General features: G+C 40.8%; 4 protein-coding genes and 1 non-coding gene across 19 annotated transcripts in view; 4 read left to right on the top strand and 1 right to left on the bottom strand.

Annotated features, from left to right (window-relative positions):
- Positions 1 to 742, top strand: LOC135431552 (uncharacterized). The gene has a single exon (XM_064686759.1). It carries the CDS (start codon positions 97 to 99, stop codon positions 502 to 504), a length of 408 nt encoding a protein of 135 aa, XP_064542829.1. The 5' UTR covers positions 1 to 96; the 3' UTR covers positions 505 to 742.
- A 1,622-nt stretch (positions 743 to 2,364) lies between these two features.
- TRNAW-CCA (transfer RNA tryptophan (anticodon CCA)) lies at positions 2,365 to 2,436 on the bottom strand. The gene has a single exon. It is a non-coding gene; the product is annotated as a tRNA-Trp (tRNA).
- A 509-nt stretch (positions 2,437 to 2,945) lies between these two features.
- LOC135431332 (heterogeneous nuclear ribonucleoprotein U-like protein 1) lies at positions 2,946 to 11,440 on the top strand. 6 transcript variants are annotated; one of them, XM_064686412.1, is made up of 11 exons: positions 2,952 to 3,077; positions 3,156 to 3,376; positions 3,599 to 4,321; positions 4,790 to 5,641; positions 5,700 to 6,223; positions 7,047 to 7,175; positions 8,434 to 8,605; positions 9,383 to 10,305; positions 10,368 to 10,587; positions 10,829 to 10,920; positions 10,985 to 11,440. In XM_064686412.1, exons 2-11 carry the CDS (start codon positions 3,229 to 3,231, stop codon positions 11,147 to 11,149), a joined length of 3,948 nt encoding a protein of 1,315 aa, XP_064542482.1. In that variant the 5' UTR covers positions 2,952 to 3,077; positions 3,156 to 3,228; the 3' UTR covers positions 11,150 to 11,440. The 6 variants fall into 6 exon arrangements, with proteins under 6 accessions (XP_064542485.1, XP_064542483.1, XP_064542484.1 ...); XM_064686415.1 differs by having other exon boundaries at positions 2,946 to 3,376; positions 10,832 to 10,920; positions 10,988 to 11,440; XM_064686413.1 differs by having other exon boundaries at positions 2,946 to 3,376; positions 10,832 to 10,920.
- An 897-nt stretch (positions 11,441 to 12,337) lies between these two features.
- Positions 12,338 to 14,495, top strand: Spt-I (serine palmitoyltransferase subunit I). 2 transcript variants are annotated; one of them, XM_064687447.1, is made up of 6 exons: positions 12,338 to 12,487; positions 12,592 to 12,658; positions 12,774 to 13,264; positions 13,327 to 13,654; positions 13,707 to 14,072; positions 14,135 to 14,495. In XM_064687447.1, exons 2-6 carry the CDS (start codon positions 12,611 to 12,613, stop codon positions 14,297 to 14,299), a joined length of 1,398 nt encoding a protein of 465 aa, XP_064543517.1. In that variant the 5' UTR covers positions 12,338 to 12,487; positions 12,592 to 12,610; the 3' UTR covers positions 14,300 to 14,495. The 2 variants fall into 2 exon arrangements, with proteins under 2 accessions (XP_064543517.1, XP_064543516.1); XM_064687446.1 differs by having other exon boundaries at positions 12,339 to 12,487; positions 12,589 to 12,658.
- Positions 14,496 to 14,968: 473 nt separating this feature from the next.
- Positions 14,969 to 24,670, top strand: part of hts (adducin 1-like protein hts) — a 32,607-nt gene continuing 22,905 nt past the window's right edge. For 6 of the 9 annotated variants that reach the window (XM_064688107.1, XM_064688106.1, XM_064688105.1 and 3 more), the window contains exons 1-3: positions 14,969 to 15,066; positions 16,271 to 16,422; positions 21,870 to 21,930. The gene's annotated coding sequence lies outside the window, so the exon portion shown is untranslated. Of the gene's footprint in view, positions 15,067 to 15,905; positions 16,037 to 16,270; positions 16,423 to 21,869; positions 21,931 to 24,670 lie in introns of those variants that run through there. The other 3 variants (XM_064688102.1, XM_064688103.1, XM_064688101.1) reach the window with 3 other exon arrangements.

Below are 24,670 nucleotides of genomic sequence, written 5' to 3'. Positions count from 1 at the left end.
CACAGCCGTTGCGACAAGTCAATCGAATCTTGAAACTCGACGAACGAGCATCACAGCGGAAGCTGAAACTGAAACTGGAAATTGGGACTAAGGAAAATGTCGCTGCGCAGAAAGGAGGACTATATACCCATCAAGTGTGAGGGCTGGAATGGCAAGTTTGTGTATCCCGACGGAGCTGTCAACAATGTGTCGAAGATACGTCGCCAGAATCAAAATGTGACCAATACCAACAATTTCTATGGCTACAATACGGAGCCAACTGTCCTGCCCACCGCCTGGGATGGCACCTTCGTTAAGGGCGGCGAGACCCGTATCAAGCCCGAACGCAACCGTTCCGATGATCAGGATTACTTTGACTACAACACCGATCCCACCATATTGTCGCCCGTGTGGAACGGTGAATTTGTCACCGATCCAAATGATGTGCGCATCAAGCCGGAGCGCAACTTCTCCGATGCCAGGGACTATGCCGAGGCAAGTCGCTTCAAGCTGGTCCAGCACTGAGAGAAAGTGCGAGTGGGAGTGAAAGTGATCTTGTGTGTGTGTGTGTGTGTACTAACAGCTTGAGTTTCCACGGATCTTGATCTTGATCTTGATCGATTCTTGAGCAAACCAACTAATTGCAATATATTTCATGTTCCCTTGAGTTTTGCATTGATATTAACCCTAGCCTTGAGTTTGAGTTGTATTTTTATGAATATTTATTTTTACATTTAATAAAAAAAAAATTGTGAAAAAAAAAACAACTGAAAGCGTTTGAAAGTTTGCATTCGGGTGGGCGTTCCAGTTAAATATTTTTATTTTCATACTGGCCTTTTACGGTTGCGCCAGGTGAGATTGTATCGATCGACTTTGCGAATACATTATACATATATATATATATATATGTATATGTCATACTTATACAATAGAGCGACCTATTCGGTCCCTATATGGAAATGACAAGCATAAGGGTAACTTTTTCTAGACTTTTCTAGCGTATAACCGAATATATATATAGCATTTATATACTATAATTTTAGAAAATGATTTTTAATCATTTACTATATTTTATTATACCTCTTGAGCTCTTGACTAACAGCTTTCATTGATATTGTGATTGACAAACAATTGTATCTCATTACAGAATGATGAAATTATAGATGACATTCTGTCAAACTCAATTGGAATTTACTAATTGGAAAAAATTACGCCCAGCTTTGAATGCATTGCCCGATCAACAAACGCGAACATTGAGTATTTGTGAGCAACAGGCAGAAGGTTTGCACTCATGTGAGAACCTTCTAGAAGTTAACACGAGCTAGACGAGAGACATTCTAAATATTCGGAACAGATTTAACAGATTCCTATATTGCCATTGATATTGGCATGTTTTTGATACGGGAGACACTTTCCTTGATCGCGGACATGCACCCTATTTGTGGTCAACAGAAAATATCCTGAAAAATACTTCAAGTACTCTACTCTAAGGTTTTTTTTTGAGTGTACTAAATACACACTGGACTCTGTAATATCTTTGAGTGGCTCTTATCATTACAGCATACGGTTTACACTAGATTAGAAGCGCCAGGCAGTGCCCGACTAGTGTATACCCTTAGCCCAGCGCCGAACTGCTGTTGTTAAACGATTTTTAATAAATGTTCATAACATAAATATGTATTATCCAAATGTGTGAATATACTAAAGCCCAAGGCTTGGCCTTCCAAACGGCCTTCAAGAGTCAAGATACCAGTCTAAATATATAGATATGCTATAAAAACAAGATTTTATTATCGATTTTTATCGATCATTCAAAAGTAAATTGATCTACGCGTGAAATAGAAGCAATTTATAAAAAATTTTAAATGTGGGAATTTCTTATAATTAAAGTATGTTCAGTCAAATAATATACTATTATATAGGATGAGCAGGAGCTCTAAATTTCAAGTCTTTAGCCTCTGAGACATGTTAACACATAAACCATTATGTACACACTTATACCAATGGGTTTTGGATAACATAATCATGTTAAATTACAAAATGTATAATTTTCTGATATGGTTTGATGCCCTAAATTTAAAAATAAACTTACAAATGTTAAATTGGTGTATTGTTTTCTTAAATAATTTTTTGTATTTTATTCAAATATTTCAACTTATATCAATTTATTTCTGAGTCAAACACCAAAAACGTTTTAGTGGTAAAGTAAATTGTAACGAGGTTACATTTATGAAAGTAAGTTTAGTTATTAATCACTTAAAAAGTTGTTATTCATTTTCCTACTTAGTATATCAATTACCATGCGATTGGCTAATTTGTAAAATATAAGATAGTAATGTTATAAAACATTTGGTAAATAAAGCAAAAAAAAAAAGAAACCTTGATTGACCCCGACGTGAATCGAACACGCAACCTTCTGATCTGGAGTCAGACGCGCTACCGTTGCGCCACGGAGTCCTCAAATATACGGTTGCAAATTGATTATTTCAACTTGTTTTAAGGCATCTCATGTTTTCACCACTGACTGTATTTTAAAGCGTTGCCACATAGATAAAATCTCGAGATGCCACTTTTCAATGTAAAATTGTTGCCATACAACAATTTTAAATTATTCTTAAAACATATTTCAACATATGGATTTAATGCAAACAGTTACAATAATATATATGTATATATGGCAAAGAATCTTGTTTGCCGTCCAATTAAAATTGTCCAGTGCTCTTATATATAAATTCATTGGGCAAAATGTAAAAACAGATAAAATATTTTTATTTATATTCAACTCATCTTTGGAGATGAAAAGTATGAATTGTCTTCCCATTGAATCATATTAATTTCTGCAAATTCAAACAGCACATTTTACTATTGTAAATAATGAAATCAATCGATAACTTTGCATGTATACTTCTGTAAAGTCTATCAGTTATGAGCACATACCAACTAATCGATAACACTTGGCATTCCCTGCATTCTTAATCGCAGCCAACTTCACATCAACGCGTTCTCGGTATAGGTTTTAGCCATTATTTATTCGCAATAAATGCGAATGCAATTGCGAAAAGTGATTCGACTCGCTATATTTGCGAAATAGCAGTAAAGTAATTTGTTCAATAACTAAAGGCGACCATTTGGCATATTTTTTACTTCCTCTATTCTACGTTTTCTTTCCGCCTCAGTCGTTGTGCGCGTGTGTGTGTATATTTTTGTGCGTGACGCGCTGCTGCCGCCATTCAAGATTGAAGCGAAAAGATGGATTTGGCGAAGCTGGATAAGATGAAGGTGGTGGACCTGCGTAACGAATTACAGACGCGTGGTCTCGATACCAAAGGTGTAAAAGCTGTGCTCATCGAGCGCTTACGGGCACATGTGGAAGGTTCTGCCGGCGGCGGCGATGGAGGTAAGTTAGTATGTGTGCGGGTGCGTGTGTATGTATGCATCATTGCGCTTCTTAGTGCATGTTTGTGTGTGTGTGTTGCGTGTACTACACAATTTTGAACGGTTTTAAATGTGTGTGTGCGTGTAACTCGGCTCAGCGTGTTCTCTTTATGTTGTAAACGCGCCTTATATAACAAATTTACGAATTTTCAATGAATTAAAAATTTTGTTTCACGTCCGACAGATGGCGCCCCTGTTACACCAAGCCGCCGTCAGCGTCGAACGCGGTCTATGTCGCGCTCACCGTCGCCGGTTGCGGCGGCTCCAGTTGCCACAGAGCCTGACTTGGAGACTCTGCAGGAGGAGGATCAGGCCGCAGCCGAACCCGAAGTGGAAGCAGAGTCCGGCTCTGGACCAGAAGTAGAAGAAGTCGAAGACGAAGAACAGGAACAAGAACAAGAACAAGAAGAGGAGGACAATAAGGTGGATCAGGAAGAAGTGTCAGAGGAGACTGACGCTTCTGCTCCGCAAGCAGAGCAAGATGAAGATGTGGCTATGGAAGATGAAGCCCCCGCCATGGAGACAGCAGATCAGGAAGACTCAAACGACACCAACAAACAAGTGGAGAAAGATGAAGATCCACAAGAGAATGATGATGCATCAGCCGATGCTGATACCGATAAAGTCGCTCACCAATCCAACGGCGATAATGGTGAGAAAATGGAAGTTGACGACGAGGCTGCCGTCGCCAAGACAGACAAGGAGGAGGACAAGGAACAAGACCAAGAAAAATCTAACGAGCGCCGTAAACGCTCCCACAGCCACACGCGTTCCCGCAGCAGCTCGCGCTCACCCAAGCGTCGCAGCGGCGACAAGCGCGATTCCAAGTCTGGTGCGGCTGCTGAAGAGCGCACCGTGGCCGAGGATGAGCCCACTATGGAGGAAAATCAAGTGGGCCTCAGCTGGTGTAAGTAGTGTCCTCTTTAACTTCTGAACTACTTCAAAAACTAAATATCTTGCTTGATAAAATATTTTGGGTTTCGGTTCTGAGCGCAATTAAATGAGAATTTCCAAATTAACGAGTCTTAAATTATAACCGATAGATACATTAACTTAAAATTTTATCTTCAATTTTTGAGAACATTTCTATTTCAACTTGCTTAACTAAGTTGGACTAAATTTTGTTGTTTGTATAAAAAATATGAGTTTTCGCAGATAGGAATCACATGTGGAACCTTCCTAATCTGTAAATTTCCAAAGTATAAAAATTTAACGTTAATACAAGTATTTATAACAATTTTAAGCCCCTATAAAAGCTAGTTAATTGTTCTGTACATAAATATTGGGTTAGTTTTTAAAGCAATTAATCATACATATATTGTTTTGCGTACGCATTCTATATTCGCTCTAATTTGATTTCATTTTCTTTTATCAGTTGATTCGGATCTACATCTGCGCATCGATGCTACCACTTTTACATCTGCGAAGCCTCTGAACTCGGAGATCTACTCGCTTCTCTGGTCAGGTGCTCGTGCCAACTATGGTGTGCGCGAGGGCAAGGTGTGCTTTGAGGTGCAGCTATCGGAGGAGTCAGTGCCGGAGAACTCGCATCATTTTCGCGATGAACCGCATGTGCGCGGCTTTCGTGTGGGTTTCTCAACGCCTCAGACACCGATGCTACTGGGCGAAGCTGAACATTCCTATGGCTATTGCGAGAGCGGCCGCAAGGCCAACAATGGCGAGTTCAAAGAGTACGGCAAGCCATATCAACTGGACGATGTGATTGGCTGCTACTTGGATCTGGACAGCACGCCGTGCAACATCAAATACACATTGAATGGCGAGGATCTTGGTATTGCCCATGAGTTTGACAAGAGTATTTTGGGTGAGGAAGGCGCCCTCTTTCCGCACATTCTCACCAAGGGCTACGAGTATACAGTGAACTTCGCTAACAATGAAGAGCTGCTCGTTAATGCCGACCGACCGACACGAAAGCGTCGCAAGCAACGCGCCGAGTCGCACAAAGATGATGACAACGATGGCGAGAAATGGAAGGTGCTCGACGAGGCAACCGCCGATGATGATGAGCCCGAAAAGAAGGACGATGACGCCAAGCCAGCCGCCACCGAGCAATCCGAGGAGGGTGGTGATAAACCTGAGCCCAATGCCGATGCTACCAGTGAAGCCGCTGAAGAGGAGCAGGCTAAAGAGGCTGGTGTCGAGGGCGAGACCCAGTCGGAGCAGGCTGAATCCGCTGAGGCAGCAGAGGATCAGGCTATGGAACCTGGTGGGTTTAACAAACATTTTTCAAGTAATTTCAAATTTTGACCTTAGTTTATTTGCAGTCGAAGAAGCAGCAGAAGCTCCAGCTGTTGAGACCACCGAGCCAGCAGCTGTAGCCAACGGCGATAGTCTGCCTGAAGCCGAAAAAGCCACAGAAGATTCAGAGGCTACTGCCGAGCCAGAAGCGTCGGCTAAGGAGTCTACCAAGGACAATGAATCGGTAGCCAACGCTGAGGAGGACGACGAAGATGGCCCATCGCCAAATAAACGCGTCAAAGCTGACTCAGAGACAGACAAGTTATCAGCTGAAAAGTCACACCCGGCCGAAGATGAGTACGAGGATGTCGTGCCCGTGCCCCGGGAGACTGTTGCCCTGCTACCGGGCTATGTACTGATTGCTTTGGTGCCTACCGAGCAACTGGTTAGCGGTCCTCAATGCGCTGCATCGCGCAAAGAATGCGAGGTTATCCTTCTTGTTGGCCTGCCAGGTGCTGGCAAAACGCACTGGACACAAAAGCATGTCGCCGAGAACGCCGATAAGCGTTACGAGATCATTGGACCCGATTCCATAATAGCCAAAATGACGGTAAGTGACAAACTATATTAAATATTCGTAATATTTTCTTCCGTTGTAGTTTTGTTGTAATATTTTCTTGCATTGGGGTATTATAGTTGTATCACAAAATGTGTAGCGCTTTTGAAACAGATATCCTGACCTTGTAAAGTATATAAACATATTCATGACCAGTGCCATGTCCGTCTGTCTGCTATCTTAATAAGACTTTGTAAAAGTGTGGCTTAGTTAAGCAGTTACTAAGTCGCAATCGACGGCATCGGACCTCAAATATCTGAAATCTTGTATGAGCAACTTTCATGTTTTTTATTAAACCTTGACCAAACTTCGCACTTACGAGCTTCACTGTGCTCCTAACACATAAGCAAAATTTTATCAGCATTGGAATACAAATTAATTTAGCTCTAAGGACTAGCCCAATTTGGGGTGGGCCTCTTTTGTATGTGTATAAAGCCAAATGCGGTTTGAGCCTTGTTTCCACCGGATGCTGGAACGGACTAAACGTCATTTCAAACTAAGCTTAACTTCTTCACATAACACTATGGGAAAAATTGGTCGCAATAGTTTTAGCTCAACTAACTAAACTAAACTAACTAAATTTGAAGATCCAGTTATGTTTGTATGTGGTATTAAATAAAAAAGCTAGGAATACCAAAGTTCATAAAGCATCTATTTCCCAATCACAGAGTGGAATATAGTATATGCATATAGAAAAGCTATAATATTATGGAATCAAGGTATTTTCTAGTCGGACTCCCTCGACTAGAGCACTCTTACATGCTTTACTTAACACCTTGATTAACGTATGTGTTATTATTAATTTGTTGATTTGCAGATTGATGGCGAATCGCGCAAAACTGTGCACAAGGGGCGCTGGGATAAGGTATACGAGATCTGTCTGAACAGCCTAGGTGGTTTGGAAGATATTGCTATGAAGCGGCGTCGCAATTTTATACTCGATCAGGTAAAACATCAAACAAATGACCTTTACACTGAAACACCACAGTCTACACACACACACACCAACACCAATATACATACACACACACACAAACATACACAAAGAACCGAACGAAAACCAAACCACGAAACAAGCGAGAATTATGCGTTGATGATGACATACAATGTACAATATGTATGTCACGCCCAGGTCCCTGAAAGGATCTGTTGCAATATTTGTTTATTTTTTTTTATGTTTTTGTTTTGTAAACTTTGAATATGCATTTTATTGCTCATATAAAAAAATGAGAATGTGAAAGAAAGCCCAAGCGCCGCAGGGCGCCAACCACCCGCAAAGGTGTCAGGTATGTGTTAGGTCCTAAGTTGATCTGATAACTATTTTGTATAAGTGTGTGAGTGTAAGTATTTGTATTTGTATTTGCAATTGTATTGCCTAAGCATAAGTTTTAGGTGCAACAGTTGACTGTAGAGGAGTGTGTAAGGGATGGAGGCGAGAAGTTGGATATGGAGATGGAGAAAATTAAATGTATGTATATATTAATGACAGGATGAAGGAAGAGGAAGAGGAAGTGGAGCGTGCGGCATGGAAGCCACTGTAAGTAAAACAAAAACAAGCAACACACACAATTCCAATATCCAGACAGCGAAAATCGTTATGGTCAATATCAATCTTATCATATTAACCGAATCGTATAACGTATTAGCACTTACTATACCTACTCTCGTATCTCTCTAAATGTCGACTACCATAACAGAGGCCGGCAGCATATATGCTATATATGTGTATATATATATATCTATAAAATATGTTAAATCTTGCTATACAAAAATTATTAAGTCAACTGTTGTTTCGTTCTGCCATTCCGAAGCAGACAACCACAAAATATGTGTAGATGTGTAGTACATCTATCAATGCGTAACTCCCTGGCGGAGTTGCAGGTGACTAAGACGCAGACACACACACACACTCACACGCGCGCGATTTGCGTGTGTATTTGTGTGTATATATGAATCAGGTATGTGTTAGTTTATAAGCGAGGGCACAACATCGTTGGGGGGCCCGGCTCGACCCGGCGGCAATTAACTGCAATCATCAACGTGTTTCTCAACTGGCTTGCCAACCGACTAAATGTACAACCAACGCAACATCCAACAAACTACCGCCCACCACGCAACCAATAAACAACAACCAATCAATCAAACAACCAACCAACCAATCAATCAAACAACCAACAACAACAACAACTGTAATATTCTTGTAGACGAATGCGTATGCCTCGGCCCAGCGACGTAAAATGAAAGGTTTTAGCGACTTCAAGCGTATTGCGGTTGTTTGCATACCCGGCGAAGATGAATTGAAACGTCGCATCGCCGAAAAAGAGGAAAAGGGAAATGCTTTTACAGTTAAAGAATCAACAATAAATAACTTACGAGGTAAATATTGTCTACCACAACCAAGCAACGAAAATATAACCAAAAAAAAAAAAAAACCAAAAAAAAAATCCATGTATCGAAAGCGGCAATTATTAGTGCATAAAGAAATATATATATTGTATATATATTGATAAAAGAATATAATTATGTTTAATGCTTATTATGTAACGTTTATATTTAGCTTGTAAGCAGCTGCATTCTCTTATGTATTTGTAACTGTTTACTATAATTCTAAGCATTTCTTTGATACATTTTTATTATACTTCATTATTGATAATTTACCACGAAACATCCACAAACAACCCAGCTGGGAAACGTGTCCCCATTCGGTCCGATTTAACACCTAAATACAATTTGGCAAACCTTTTATGGTCATTTATTTGATACCATTTCGTTCAGTCCGATTATATATCTCTCAACTGGGGATAATTTCAGTGCAATATATTTACGTAAATGTCCGATGTTTAATATTGATATCCGTCTGATACTATGTGCATATATATAACTACATGAATTGTACTTTTATTTTTCCTAAGATATAATTTTAGTCTCCGATAAAAGGTCATTACATCTACTCTCAAAGTTTCAGCTCCCTTTCTCTCTCTCTCTCTCTCTTTTTCTATCTACCCTTTCGACACGTTACCAGCTGAGAAACTCACCACTCCCTCTCCCTCCTTACTCTCTTTTAAAGTGTAATGTGTAAAATTGATACATTTTTTGCCAGTGTTGCACAATGCAGTCATTATGATAATATACGTTTGCATAATCTTTTTGCAGCCAATTTCACGCTACCATCACTGGAGTTTGGCTGGTTTGACGACATCATCTACACGGAGCTGACCGGCGACGAGGCCAAGGCAGAGGTGAAGAAGTACAATGAGAAGGGCAAGAAGGCTATCGATGCGGACAGGTCCCGCGACAAGAGATCGCGCGGCGCTCGCGATAACTATCGCCGTGATGATCGCAATCGCAATCGCTACTTTGACGAGAGGCGTCGTGATCACGGCGGCCAGCGCCACGACAGTCGCTGGAGCGACTCGAGACGCGGCGGTGGCGGAGGCGGCGGCGGTGGCAGCTACTCAAGCGGTGGCGGCGGCGGCGGCGGAGGAAGCCGTGGATATGACAATCGCAATCGTAGTTATGGCAGCGGCGGCGGCGGAGGTGGAGGTGGTGGCGGCGGCGGCGGCGGCCAACAAAACTGGATGCAAAATAACCGCCGAAGCGGCTACGATGACCGCGGCTATGGCGGTGGAGGCGGCGGCGCCGGAGGCAGTCGTGCCTATGATAATCGCAATCGCGGCTATGGCAGCGGTGCCGGCGGCGGCGGCGGCGGTGGCGGTGGCGGTGGCCAGCAAAACTGGATGCAAAACAATCGCAGAAGTGGCTACGATGATCGCGGCTATGGAGGCGGCGGCAGCTCTAGAGATTATCGCGATCGAGACCGCGGCGGAAATGATCGCAATCGCTTAGGGAGCAACGATCGCAATCGAGGCAGCAGCCAAAGCAGCTATCGCTCGGGCGGCGGCAATCATCAACAACGGGATTTTCGGCATGGCCACCGCGACACCAAAGAAGATAGTCGCGGTGGCTATGAGCGGTCAGCTGCACAAGCGCTGCCCAAATACGGCAATAACTCGGCCCAAGCCGGCTACGATCAGTACAAGCAGCAGTCGAGCGGAGGTCAGCAGTCCGGCTCTAAGGTAAGCAGCACCGTTACAAGTCCATCGCTTGTTAACTCATGTGGAATTCCGATCTTTTGCAGTCCGCATTAAGCGGCAAGTGGAGCACCTATGCGCAGCATCAGCAACAACAACAACAGACGCAACAGCAGCAGCATCAACAGCCCGGCGTCTGGCAGCAGCAGCATCAGCACCAGCAGCAGCCACAACAACAACCACAACAACAATACCAGCCGCAACAGCAGTCACAGCAGACCGCGGGCCAACAACAACAACAATACTGGAACTATAACCAGATGCAGGGTAGGTAGCAGCAACGACTGCAACGACAGCAACGACACCCGGCAACTGCTTACTTATAAACAAAACTCGCTCTGTTGTCGCGCCGCTAATAAAATTCTTCCTTAACATTGAGTGCGAATTCTTTTTGATGCTGGTGGTTCATGGAGCGAGTTCCAATATGAGTTGAGTTTGGGGCTGATGTCGATTGACTGTTTGATTGATTGATTGACTGATTGGTTTGGCGTGTGTATCCATCCTTAAGCAGGTTATGGCAACCAGCAGCAACAACCAGCCTGGCAGGGCGCTGATCCACAGCATCAGCAACAACAACAGCAATGGATGTCCTGGTGGCAGGTAAGCCAAGGCACGCCCAATCCGGCACAACCAACAATACTTAAGTGTCGTCTAATCCCGACAGCAGCAACAACAGCAGGGTGCCGGCGGAGCAGCGGCCAATAATGCCGGTGGTAGTGCGGTGGGCACTACGGGCGCCACTGGCAATAATGATGGCGGTGCCACCAATCATTATTGGTCTCAATATTCATACTCTACACAGTCCAATGCGGGCGTCGACAAGAAATAGGAGCAGCAGCAGCAGCAGCAACAGCAGCAGCAACATGATGCACATTTTCGCCGTCGCAAGGCCAACTTTCATTTTGAACAACAAGCACACACACATACACATAAAACACACACATACACACACATATACACCCACAAGAAGATGGAACCCAACTTATAGTTTTTAAATATAAAACAAGGCAAACAAATGCGAGCATAAATTTAGTGTAGCCAGTTTTTAAGCGTCTGGAAAGTCCAAACAAAAGTAACCTTAACAACAGCTTCTCGCTAAAAACAACACAAATGATCAAAACAACAACAACAACAACAACAAAACAAAGTACATACATATTTGTGCATCATGAGGAGGGAACTGTTGATTTTAACAATTTATGTATTTACTTGCTACAAACAAATTTGTCTGCGACATTTCTAAACCAAACATACAATTATTGTGCATTATGAAATGGTTTATAAATATATACAATTTGGTGTTTGCCAATTAGCATTCTTTTGTTCTGTTTCAAAGAAAGCAATAAAGGAACGTTAGTACACCTTCTTTTTGGCTCATTACGTATCTAGGACAGTACAATTTGTTTAACGTTTAATTATCATTGTTTTATTTTTTTATACAATAACGAAATGCTGGAAGACAAACTAAAAAGAAAATAAATTTAACAAATAAATCTATATACAAACATACAAAACAAAATAAAGCTTGAATGTGTTTTTATTTAAAGAAATTGGATAAGCCCTTATTAATGTGATTTAAAATATTGTGAATCAGGTAAATGCCATTATAAAGCGCGCCGGGCATTCTTTTCTTTTGTGGCCAAAGCACAATCTGAATTAAGAGACAATTTTTCACAGCTAAAGATATAAAAATCATCATGAAAATATGTTAACAATTCCTAATTCATCGCGAAAGTCGTGTCACGACGTGGGCGTCATGCTGAACATATTTGTTACGCTTCGAACTCTAATGCACCTGCTGCTGATAACAAATAAACACCAAATGTATAAAACAGAACTGAATTTCCCAAGTGTCCACATTTTTTATTTATTTATTTTTTTAATTTTAATTTAAAAATTATTTGTTTTGGCAGTCTTTAAAAAGGTCATACCCCCAATGCGTTATTTCGATAACTGCTTACGCTCGATCAGAGTGATCGTGTTTGTTGAGTGCGATACTTATCGAAGATCGACCAAAGCCTTACCGATAAGAATCGATAGGCGACCCACCCGCAATCTATTACATATTTCATAAACATAAAAAAGAACCACACGCCCATTAAAGTGTGTCGGTCTTTATCTGCAGGCCAGCAGAGCCGATAAATACGCGTATCTATTCACCTGTGAGGTATGTGAAACTCATGCAAATCTGATAAGAACACTTCGAATGACGCATGCAACAACCACACAAACGGCGTGACTTTTTATTTAATTGATTTTTCCCACTAGCAGCGGCAAAAGACAAATAAAAATGTTGGGCATACAACTATTCAACGAAATCGGCAGCATCTTCCGTAATGTGAGTGTGAAATTGATATGAATCTATATATTCATATATATATATATATATATCTATAATATATATATGTACATATATAATACATACATATATTTCATGCGGGCATTTACTACAGACGCCGACCTTTGCTCTGGTGCTGGAAACCTTGCTGCTGATCACAGTTATATGGCTGCTGCTGCACAGGCGAGGCGGTCGCCGGCTTTCGAAGGAACAGCAGGACTATTTGGTTGAACAATATGAACCGGAACCGTTGGTGGCCGAGACGGATCCAGATCATCCGTTGCTGCGCACACGTCTGGTCCAGTCGAGGGTGGGCAAGCGTATTGTGGTCGATGGACACGATTGCCTGAACCTGGGCTCGCACAACTATTTGGGATTTCTCGAGGATAACGACATCTTGGAGGAGGCGTGCAAATGTCTGCGCAAGTATGGTGTCGGTTCGTGCGGTCCGCGCGGCTTTTATGGCACCATGGATGTGCATTTGGACCTGGAGGATCGTTTGGCAAAGTTCATGAACCTGGAGGAGGCAATTGTGTACTCTTACGGCTTCTCGACAGTGGCCAGTGCGATACCCGCCTACGCCAAGCGTGGCGACATCATCTTCGTGTAAGAACCAAAGATCAACAACTGGAAATGGAAATGGAATTAATATGTAATCACTTTTGCAGCGATGAGGCCGTCAACTTTGCCATACAAAAGGGCATGGATGCGTCGCGCAGCAGCATTGTCTACTTTAAGCACAATGATGCCAAGGATCTGGAGCGCCTGCTGTTGGAGCAGGAGAAGCGGGATCTGAAGAATCCAAAGAAGGCACAAAAGACGCGTCGCTTTCTCGTTGTTGAGGGCATCTACATGAATACGGGCGAGCTGTGCCCGTTGCCGGAACTGGTCGAGCTGCGCAAAAAGTACAAGCTGCGCCTCTTTTTGGACGAGAGCGTCTCCTTCGGCACCCTGGGCCGAACTGGTCGCGGCCTCACCGAGCACTTTGATGTCTGCGTAAGTGTGTCCGCCTATTCGGTTATACACTATTTACAGTTGATTCTTGTAGCGCGACGAGATCGATTTGATATCGGCGTGCATGGAGGGCGCCATGGCTACCATTGGGGGCTTTTGCGTGGGCTCGCATTTTATAGCCGAGCACCAGCGTCTGTCCGGGCTGGGCTACATATTCTCCGCCTCGCTGCCGCCTATGCTGACGCAGGCGGCGATTTCCTCACTGGATCGCTTTGAACGCGAGCCGCACATCTTTGAGCAGCTGCAGCAGAAATCGCGCCAGGTGCACAACCAGTTCGAGCAGTTCTCCAAATTAAAGCTGGGCGGCGACGCGTTGTCTCCCGTCAAGCACTTGTACTTGACCGAGGAGCGCGACAGCTTCGAGGCGGAGAGCAAGCTGCTCACCCAGGTGGCGGACCAGGTACCGATTGCATTCGTAATCTTTCACCAGTGCAACGTCTCATTCCTTGTTTTTGTTTCCAGTGTATTGAACGAGGCGTGGCCGTCGTGCCAGCCGCCTACTTGCAGAGCAGAGAGCATCGGCCGATTCGCCCCAGTCTCCGCATTGCCGTCAATCGACTGCTGGCCGATGCGGACATCTCGACCGCCTTCGAGATCATCGAGTCCGTTTCCAGTTCGGTGCTCTAAAAGCTTATTTCTATTGAACTTCAATTCCATTATCGAATTAATTGCGTTTTCTAGATGTAATGTTGTAAACGTCCTATAACAGCTGAGCACATGCTGATTTGCTTAAATATCTATTATAATTATATTTATACACAACAAATTAGTATTGTCCCTGGGTTTGCGTCAATAATCCAGTAATAAAGAAATAAAACCCAAATATTTTATTTATGCTTTATTTCACTGCCTCCTCATAGTTAAAGAAGAAGAAACAACGAGCTTGAGATTATGTTTTAAAGCTAATATTTATTCAGAATATCATCCATTAAACCCGATTAGCAATATACCCGAGCCAGATTAACACACAATTTCATGCCAGTAAAACGCGCGTAATTTGTCAGCTGGTTACCTTATTCGCGTGAAGTTGGGTGCGTTCGAAAAGGAAATATGTTGCTTCAAGTGCCGCCAAAGCTTAATAGATGGCGCCACGTGATCTATAATTTATATTTAAATTTCGGTTTTAGATCAGACGGGTTATGTGCAGTAAACAAAATAATTGTGTTTTTTATAATTGCATTTTCGTTAAATTTTTTCTAAAACCGAATATTAGCAAAATATAAAATCTTCAAAATCACTGGCACTACAAAATTCTTGTTTATCGATTGGCTGCCAGCATTTTTAATGCATTTTGGTGTAAATACATCTGGTCACATTGTCATTCAGAAACGAAGCCGAAGCGAAACGCACGCACGTCGCGCTGTGATTTTCACTGTAATTTTTGCATTTAAAAAGTAAGATAGTGTTCATAATTTAATACAATTTTTATTTAATCGCCAAATGAGCCATAACAATTCGAGCGTCAGCTATACGGGCCCAAGCTGTGTTTTAGTAAGGCAGCGCAGCCGAAACGCACTAATCGATTTTTTCACGGCATGCCGGTGACGAAGACGCCGCCAAAGTGTTAATACCGTTTGTGTGCGCGTGTGTGGCTGTGTATTCGAATAAATAATATGACATAATCGACGCACATATGCATATGCGGTTGACTTAATTGACATAGTTTTTTCTGCGCTCAGCCGAATACTTAAAAGTGTCGCATTTTTTGTGGTCAGCGCGTCAGGACTTGACAATTCCTTTTACACTTCATGTACGTGAACGGCGCTGTTTTTTCCCGCATGCTTTGATCACCAAATTCGTTCTTACCAACATACACACACATACACACAAATATTCCCTTTTGATTTGGGCGTTGCAGGATGATACGATTTCCAGACCGCTTTGCGGTCATTTTCCAGAGAGCACGAGAGACTCTATAGTTGTCTCGCTCGCGCGCTCTTGCACAAAACGAAAATTGTATTTGCTGTTGATTATGGCAAAAAAAAAATCGAATTGTATTGATGCTTTATTGAACCACATAAACATGAATGCATATTATTATTTTTGGTTTATTTTGTATGCCCAAAATAAATAAATTGCCTGTTCACGTATGCATCATTTTTGACATTTATTAATCGCTACGCCCACTTGTCGTTTCCCAACACTGCGCTTGGTGACCGCTTCCAGTCAGAGCGCTCTCTCGCTCTTCGTTTTGTTGTTAACGTGTGCTCGTGAACGACAGACGTGTGCGTTACAGAAATAAGAATATAATAAAATTAAATATTAAATGGCGGTGTTTGTTTAAAATTATATATAGACAGCTTTAGCTAATTAAAGTTGGTTACACGGTGATTGTGCGGTTAAAGCGATTTGCGAAAATAAAGGGTAAACGTGTTGTGTTGTGCAAGTGCCGTTAGTTAGACCCGCCATCTCTAGAAACGCCGTTATAAAGCGAGTTGTGCCCTTGTCACCAATAGCCCAAAGTGCTTGCGATATTAAATGCTACAAATTGTTCCAGTGCAATTCACGATCATTGCAAAATAAAAAAAAAAAAAAAAAAAAATTTATTTCATAAATTTATTTTTCCCTCCCGTTTATTTACCATACATGTACATAAAGCAGCCGAAAACCGAACGCGTGTGCTTGTCTGTTTCGACGAACTTGTGTCTGTGTTTGTGTAAACGACGTCCCAGCAGCACGCAATAAGAACGAAAAAGCAAAAAGAGACAACGAGGACTACGTCAAAGTTGGAAGAAGCAGAAACATACACTGTGAGTGCGAGCCCGTCTACCTTCATATAATTTATTAGATTTGTATGCATGTTTGTGTGATAATAATTGTATTATGTACTCTTCGGTTGATTTTTGTTTAAGGGAAAATGTGTAGACAGTGCGCGCTGTTTACTGTTATGCGTGGTTGCCGTTTGACCGGTGACGCCATCTTTTAACTCGCACCAACAATTTTCATATATGTATATATATATATATATATATATATTTTGGGGATTGGTCAAGCACATTCCGGAGGAGAGTGTATTTTTTGTGTTATGCTTTGCGATCAATATTCGCTCTTAGCGCAGGGCAACAGATTTTTTTTTTTGTATTTTCTTTTACTAGTCATATTAAGAACTTTTGACTTCTCTCTCGCTCGCGCTCTCTTTTGCATTGGGTGGGTGGGAGCTTGGGTGAGATCTTTGTGTGTGCGTTTAGCTTTCTATTCATGTCTGACACATGTCAGCATACAGGTTTCTGCTTTCTGCTTTAAACTGCCGTCTTTATCAGTGTACACTCAGACACACACACACACACGTACACAACTACTGGCAATATTTACGCTTACGCGTGTCTAATGCATTTTACTGATAAATTGCCGCTGCTGAGGCGCAGCGCATCTGTTTACAAGTTTCGCAGTCTCGACTATGACCTACTTTTTCAGTTTCTTTGCAGGTTTTTGTTTTGCTGCTTTGCCTTTTGAATTCGATTTGGCGAAAAACCTAGTTATTTGAGATTTTTTTTTTGTGCAAAACAAGTGATAAACAGATTTGTTAATATCGAAAACTTGTTTATTGAAGAATGACAGACTAGAACCGTGTTGCAACAGAGGTTAATACCAGGCGAGAGACGCGGCGTGTCGTGTGCTAGTTAAGTTTAGAAGCCCGTTATGCTTTGGCTACCATAATCGACTCAATCGGTTATCGGTTAACCGATAAAACAGCTGTGTTTAACCAGTGTAGCCAAATAATTTACACCCGTTCTAGTCTTATACTCTTTTCTACACTGTTTCCACAATCTAATCGGAACTTGCGTTTCGTTAAGTTATCTAGTTAGATGCGAGTCGAAAACATTTATAATTGAATTTACAAGTTTTTTGCTCTTTCGACGGTAAGTTGACCTAATTTCTAGTCTTATGGCGACCATGCCATATTATTACTGCCTTCATTTAGCAAGTAATCGGAGGGATAGAAAGTGAGGGAGAAAGAGAGAGAGAGAGAAAGAGAGGTTGGATTCTTTTGCCTTGTTACCGGCCCTATCAAAGTGATATAATAAATTTAATCAAACGATTTTTTTGTGTAGCGCTCAATCGCATGATAAAAGTCAGGTATTAAAGTTTGCTATGACGTCATAGTGCGCATTCTCTAATGAAATTTGCTGCCTTTTGTTGCTAATTCGAATTTGCGCTTCCTATTCATACATAAATACACACACAAACGCGCACACACACACACGCACACAAGCTCACTTGATGAGCTTTATAATTTATTTCAATTCTCTGCCTCGAATATTGTGTATATTTATGTTTATAAATTTGTTGCTCCCCTCTTTTAAAGTGAACTGCAGTCGCAAAAAGTGAATCAGTTGTTGAATAGCTGGTTTATAAAGAGACTATGAAATGTACTGCAACAATTTTCGTCAACAGGTGGAAACAAAAGCCACTCGTGACGCTTTTGGGTGGGTGAGAGAATAGCACTCGAAAGCAAACGACAAAAAAAAATACATTGTCATATTTCGCTACTACAGTTAGTTCAAGTTGACAAATCAATGTGTTGAATGAATGAAGGAAAGAGAAAGAGATACGTCTATGTGTGTGTGTATGTTTGTGGGAGGAAGTGCATAGTTAAAACTGTAAACAATTGTTAGGCAACCTAGAAAACCTAGCGACAACAAATGTTTGAATGAGATACATACATTAGTTTTGATTTTTTGTTGTCGTCTTTGCATGTGACGGAAGTAGAATAGACTCTGGATGTATATATATTTATATATATATAAACAACAATATGTAATTGAGCATGACTCACTTGATAAGAAATACGATGCAATCAAAATATATAAAACTGATCTTTGTCTTTTGTCTTTAACAATGCACAAATGCATTAGCTGCACTCTGATGCAACTGGAAATTGTTTACTCAGGCGTGCTGCTTATCTAATTTCCCATTGACTGACGTCAGTTTCAGGCAGTGATTAATTGATATAAAATATTTGGAGATTAAGTGCATAATTGTGACGTTCGTTTTGATTAATTGAACCTTCGTTCGCTACAATCACGGTCTGGCAACGCCGTTGCCGCCCTCCCTAACACCAGGCAATCTATCTAAAAAGCAAAGCAAAGAAGAAAGCATAAAAGAGAAGCAAACTCGTCTTTGCCTTAGGCAATTGACAAGCCGCGTCATTCAGACACATTGCAAAAGAAAGAGATGGAAAGAGAGGGAGAGAAATGCATAAATAAAGCAGCGTACGTGCCAAGCTTCAAACAAACATATACAAACACACACACACACACACACACACACTAACGAACAGACACAGACAACTAAACCTACATAAGTAAGATTAAAAAGAGATGCTGCTGCTGGCTAAACAACTGCAGCTCATCAATAATAGCAGCTACAGTAACAACACAGAGACAACGGACAAATGTACAGTTGCAGTTGCACAAAAACAAAAACAACAACAACAAACTCTGCTGCAGCTTTACCATAAATCTTGTAAGAAAAATCAAGAAGGCTCAAGCGAAGCAAAGCCCAATATGAGGGGACAGACGACAACACAGACAGACAGACAGACAGACAAACAAACAAACAGACGGGCAGACAAACTGACAAAGAGACAGACAGACGGACGCAGCAGCAACGCCTGCAGAAGCTCAGGCACGACAACAATGCTGTTAATTATACATACCCAAGTGGTGTGTGGAGCGAGAGAGAGAGAGATAGGGGGAGAGAGAAGAGAGTAGGCAGAGTGGCAAGAACAAAAACGTACACAATTGCCACAAAAAAGCTTAAAAAAAAACAAAGATGCAAGTGTGTTGTTGTTGTTGCCGTGCTTGTTGTGTTGTTGCATCTCGGCTTCTGCCGGGGCCTCAGCAATTGAAACTGTCTTGAATTCAAGGTATAAGAATGTTATTATCTTCTTTTGTCTTCTCTGAATGAACCAAATTTCTATTGGGTTATTTGGGTTAATTTCGTTTCATTAGTTCTGTGTGGGCGTGGGAAAATGTCGGTAATTGTAGCAATTTGCTTGCGATTAATGTAATTTGAAAGTAAACACAATATTATGTGATCATCACACATTGTGTGGCTCTGCTTTAACAATCGTTAGTGTTGTAAAATGCACAAATATATGAACAACTAACTCGCGGTTTGACATATTCTCTTTTAAATCGTTTTACCACGATGAGCAAAACGACTTCCCGTTTTGGCATTATTTTAATATAAAGCTACATTATTCTTATTTTTCTAAAAATAATCGCTTTAAAATAGTTGCAGATTTTGGCATTTTTCTTAATGCTGTCGCAAGCCAGTTCAACTTTCCATTATTTTGGAAGCCTTAACTCGACAAAGCTCCCTTTGCTCAAGGTACTCAAAAACTATCAAAAAATAAAAACTCGACGTCATTAAAATTAAATGTTATTCAATAATTTAATTGAATTAATCACATTTGTAACTGTTCCAAATGTTTTTTTTTCTTCTTTCTATTAAATCCAACTTTATTTTTCATAAACAAAGTTGTTTTCGGCACGGGTTTTGTTCGGGTCATAGAAAAAAAAACCCGATTTGAACCGGTTCGTCGACTGGTTTGGGGCTTAGTTGTTGTACAAAGGTCAGTTATGCATATTTTTATTAAAGCAGAAACTGACAAAAAATATCATTTTTATACAATTCAGCTTTGGGCCAAAAGCAATTCAACAAAAGAGCTGCTAGCGACGGCTTAATAAAAGTCAATCCAAACACAAAAAACAAATAACAATAGACAGTGGCCGGCCGCAAGTCTTAGCCAAAAACATATTGCAGCATAGATTAATGTATTCAGCAAAAAGTGAGGCACACGAAAGCTAAAACGCGACTCCGATGGGGCTTACATAATAACTTTAATATCTTCCTCGCAAAGACCATAACCGAAACCAAAACCAAAACCAAACCAACGAGTCTTCAGTCTTCTCGAGGCAGACATTTTGACGTCGGCGTCGACTTCGACGTCGGCGTCGGCGTCGGGCGGCTACTGTGAATAATAGTTTGCATGTTCCGACCGCAGGCATTATTTAGCTGCGAGACTCGAAATTAAATTGTAAATTAACACCAGTAGCAGCTGCGTTGCATGCAACACACGCATTATTATTATTATTATATAAATTATACATAAAATTTCTGTTCCTCCGCCCGTTTATGTGGCGTTGCGCGATTTTATTTGCGCAAATGGCGAGAAGTGTGTCCACATCGAATGCGTTGCTAATCGGAAACGAACACTGCCAAAAATTTCGTTTGATCTGCTACACTCAAAAAAAATAATTAAATATAAAATTTGAAGCAAATTTGAATTAAATCTAATAGAAATGATTATTTAGAGCTTTTTTAATTTCTGCACCTAATTCAGTCCTCAAGTCGTAGTGTGCCATAATCTACTCAGAAAAAAAACGTGTGATATGACTAATGGTTGGGATCGTGATAAGATGTGATAAGCTTAAAATTGATCAAAATTATAGTTATTTCCTTAATCTAAAATGATGAAATTATCGGAGCTTTCAAAGCGTTATCATGATAAAGATTATTATAAAAAAAGTGTATTCAAATTGCATTGCATAGTTAACCCAAACATTTCTATAAACTATCCTACAAATAATCGGCTCATTATGTTTGTAATCAATATGCAAATACGTAGAAAGTGTACTATGAAATTATACTGATTTTTTTGTTATATGCCGGATATAATGCAATAAAGGCACCTGTAAAAACGGCCGAATTGCTGTATACGCCGCCTGCCAGCCTGACAGCGTCGAGTGTTTCAATTAGTTTGTTTGCCGTAATCGTGCTCTGGCGCTCGCACACGCCCCCTCACCGAGCGCAAGTGTGTACACACACATAAAACGGGCAGTAATACAAATATATTTGAACGCGCGCTAGCTAAAAATATTCGCATGACATCATTCGACGTCGTTGCGGACGACAGCGGCGCAACAGCGCAGCGCGGCCGGCATCAATAATTTTCTATTTTACTTTTTGCCTAGACATTTTTTATGTTTGAAAATGCGCTGGATGGAAAATGAATATAGAAATACGAAAATGCATTTTGTGGTCAGAGTCTGTTGGGACAAGGGCCATAAAAATGTTGGAATATTTGTCGGCCCATTGAACTTTTGTAAATTACATGCTGAAATCGTTTTTTTTTTTTTTTTTGCCTGTGCTCTCTTATTTATTTTGTGTTTTCTCTATACATTTGCAGGCGAAAAGAAATCACAAAACACACTGAAAAGTATTAAACGCGCAACAATTTCGGTTTTAAGGTGAGTTTTTTTTTTGCCATAGTCGTAGACGCCCTTCCAATCGATAACTGTAAGTCAAGTGGAAAGTAAACAAACGTTCCAAGAAGAAGAAGAAGCAACGACAACTTGACTTCATGTTTATCTGCGGGCAACGTTTACATTTCAAAATATGCTATGATTATTGTGAATGATGTGCCATCACTCTCCACTCGCTCTCTCACTCTCATTTGCTTGATTACATTCTGTCTTACTTACGTTTTTGTTGACATTTGTCTTGCATCACATGATAAATACGAAAACTGGGAAAGGGAGAAGTGTGAGAAAAGAGAGAGAGAGAGAGAGAGAGCAGATCATTTATTACCACACCTTAAGCTGCGCTCTCAATTTTGAAGCTTTTTTGAGCTTCGAACTTACGCCATAATTGCTATAATTAAGTCGTGTTTGCCAGAATTAAGTGATATGTGTCATCCGAGGTTTATTTCTTGCTTGAGTGGAAATGACTCCAAGTTTTTACTCTCCATCTTCTACTTTTAAATCATAATCAGTTGCGGTAGACAGCAAATGATGTCACTCAGTCAAAACAAGTTTTTTTTTTTTCATTTTCACTATTGTTGTTCTTTGCAAATATCTATTTACAAACATTTATAATTTATTCAAGTAGTAGTAGTAGTCGTGTAGTATTTGTTTTTCGGAATTCATTTCACTTTCATTGGTTGCAAAGTATTTAATTCAATTAGGCTTGACCTTTCAGACTCTCTCAGTCTTATAAACAGCAAGGTAAAACAAATAGGATAATACTAGCCTAAATTTTGGCAAAGCTTAAACTTGTTCTATCACAGAATGAGTGAAGAAAGTGCAACAAACCCAAGTTAAATGTCGGTGGTTCGACTCACAGTTGGAACCAAGTAAAATTGGAAACTACCAAGGAAGATAATTGCGTTTTTAAACAAAAATATGATTGATGGAATTTTCATTCAATTTGGTTCAAAAATACTTTTCACCCTTGTTCAAAGAACTATGTTATTTTCAAACCGGGTTTTTCTTGAATTATACTCTTTATTTCTGCTTGATATTGTATTAAACCATCATTGTTTTTAATCAGAAATAAAATCCAATTTATTCAATTACCATGTGAATTGCTATATGCCACGACTGGGCAAAGATGAAACAGAGATGGAGAAACTACAAAGACGCTGATGAAGTATTTGTTTTTTTTTTCTTCTCGTTCTCGTTCAACTTGAAAGTTGACTCGCTTGTGCGCATTTGGCCCAAGTCCATCCAGGCCAAGCAGCTGAATAAATGGGTCATTGAACCAGACAAACTTTGCTGGTTCTGTTTGATATTATTATCATACATTGCCATTATGGTTTTTCCTCTTGGCAGTAATAAAAGTTGTGCTCTAATCCTGTTACATTTTATTACAAGACCGTTTTTTTCATATTTTAAAGGCATGGTTGAGTTTACTGGAGAAAGCTGAGTTATTTATTATTTACATCTCTTTATTAAGCAGAAGTATACTAAATGAATTTAAGGAACTTTGTTAACAATAATATTGGGTGTACAACTTTGTACGGCTTCTCGTACTGCTTAGCATGCGATCTGTCAATGACCCCTAATACATATTTCTAAAGTATGACATCATGCTTTACAGCATGGCCCACAACCACCCCACCCTCTGCTCACACACACACACCCCCAGAAAAAACAAAATAAAACACTAGCACTTAAAGCGGCAAATAAAAATTTTACCCTCCAGAGCGCTGACGTCACTTCCTGTCATTAAGTCAGAACGCAACCCAATACCCCTCAAGGATATTTTTACGAGTCGCGTGTGTTTCCCCGCGCACTCCCCCCCTCCCTCTGTCGCTCAGTGAAAAACTGGCGCCACATTTCTATGATTTGGCGTTTGGCGCCGGCAACAAATTTCATAATGGCAGCCGGCGAACAATTCTGACGAATGCCGGCAAAAACAAATAGGAGGACACACACACACACACACTTCAACAGTGGGCGGGTGTGGCAGGTATTTCGCACAAGGAGCTGCACGTGGAGGGGTGGGGAGGGGGGTCATAGGGTTGTTTACTTGGGGGTTGTTTGCTGCGTTCCCACTCAATTGCCCCTGGGCCGGGCCGGGCCGGGCCCGTGTCGTTGAACTTGCGTCGGTGCCAGGCAACACGCGATTGCCGTCAACATCGACACACATGTGTCAATGGCAATGCGTGTTTTCAGCTAGTTATAAAGCCAGATAATCAATGGGCAAGAAGGTTAGCCGGAACTCGGCGCATGTCCTTAACGGCGGTAATTAGACAACGGCCAGGTGAATATTTGCAGGCCTAAATGGAACTTTAATGGACCCTCAATGCAGGTGCGCAGGCTTTTGTTTTATGGCAGCAGTCAGATATAATAGTTTTTACTATGATTGAAAACGAACTGTTTGTTTTATCAATAAACAATTAACATTTTCTGGCATTTTCTTACCGTTTTTATGTCCATTAAAACTAGTTTACTGCAACTTCTATATATTATACTATATTTGTACATTCTATGAAATCGAATGTATTTGATATTCATATTATCGATTTCTCACTTTGATTCATATTTGTCTTCTTGTGTATATAATTAGAATGTGACTTCAAGAAATCCAATATCTCAAGTAATTTTGAATAAAATCGACAAAGTTATTGATTTGATTATTTTTTCCGTTTGTTTTTATATAAAGCAGCAGCCCGGAAAAAGCACTCTGTAAATTTGTCAATTGGGC

This window comes from Drosophila montana, unplaced genomic scaffold (genome assembly GCF_035044405.1).
Source record: "Drosophila montana isolate Dmon_TW-CO22-7 unplaced genomic scaffold, ASM3504440v1 contig_3200_1, whole genome shotgun sequence".
Classification (NCBI taxonomy): domain Eukaryota; kingdom Metazoa; phylum Arthropoda; class Insecta; order Diptera; family Drosophilidae; genus Drosophila; species Drosophila montana.
Note: the sequence above shows the minus strand (reverse complement) of the source record. Positions and strands in the feature narration are given on the sequence as shown.

Coding starts and splice junctions, on each gene's coding strand:
- LOC135431332 (XM_064686411.1), top strand. CDS start 3,229: ATGGATTTGGCGAAGCTGGATAAGATGAAGGTGGTGGACCTGCGTAAC. Junction 10,306..10,367: donor GTCAGCAGTCCGGCTCTAAG/GTAAGCAGCACC, acceptor GATCTTTTGCAG/TCCGCATTAAGCGGCAAGTG. Junction 10,588..10,828: donor GAACTATAACCAGATGCAGG/GTAGGTAGCAGC, acceptor TCCATCCTTAAG/CAGGTTATGGCAACCAGCAG.
- LOC135431552 (XM_064686759.1), top strand. CDS start 97: ATGTCGCTGCGCAGAAAGGAGGACTATATACCCATCAAGTGTGAGGGC.
- Spt-I (XM_064687447.1), top strand. CDS start 12,611: ATGTTGGGCATACAACTATTCAACGAAATCGGCAGCATCTTCCGTAAT. Junction 12,659..12,773: donor TCGGCAGCATCTTCCGTAAT/GTGAGTGTGAAA, acceptor CATTTACTACAG/ACGCCGACCTTTGCTCTGGT. Junction 13,655..13,706: donor CCGAGCACTTTGATGTCTGC/GTAAGTGTGTCC, acceptor TGATTCTTGTAG/CGCGACGAGATCGATTTGAT.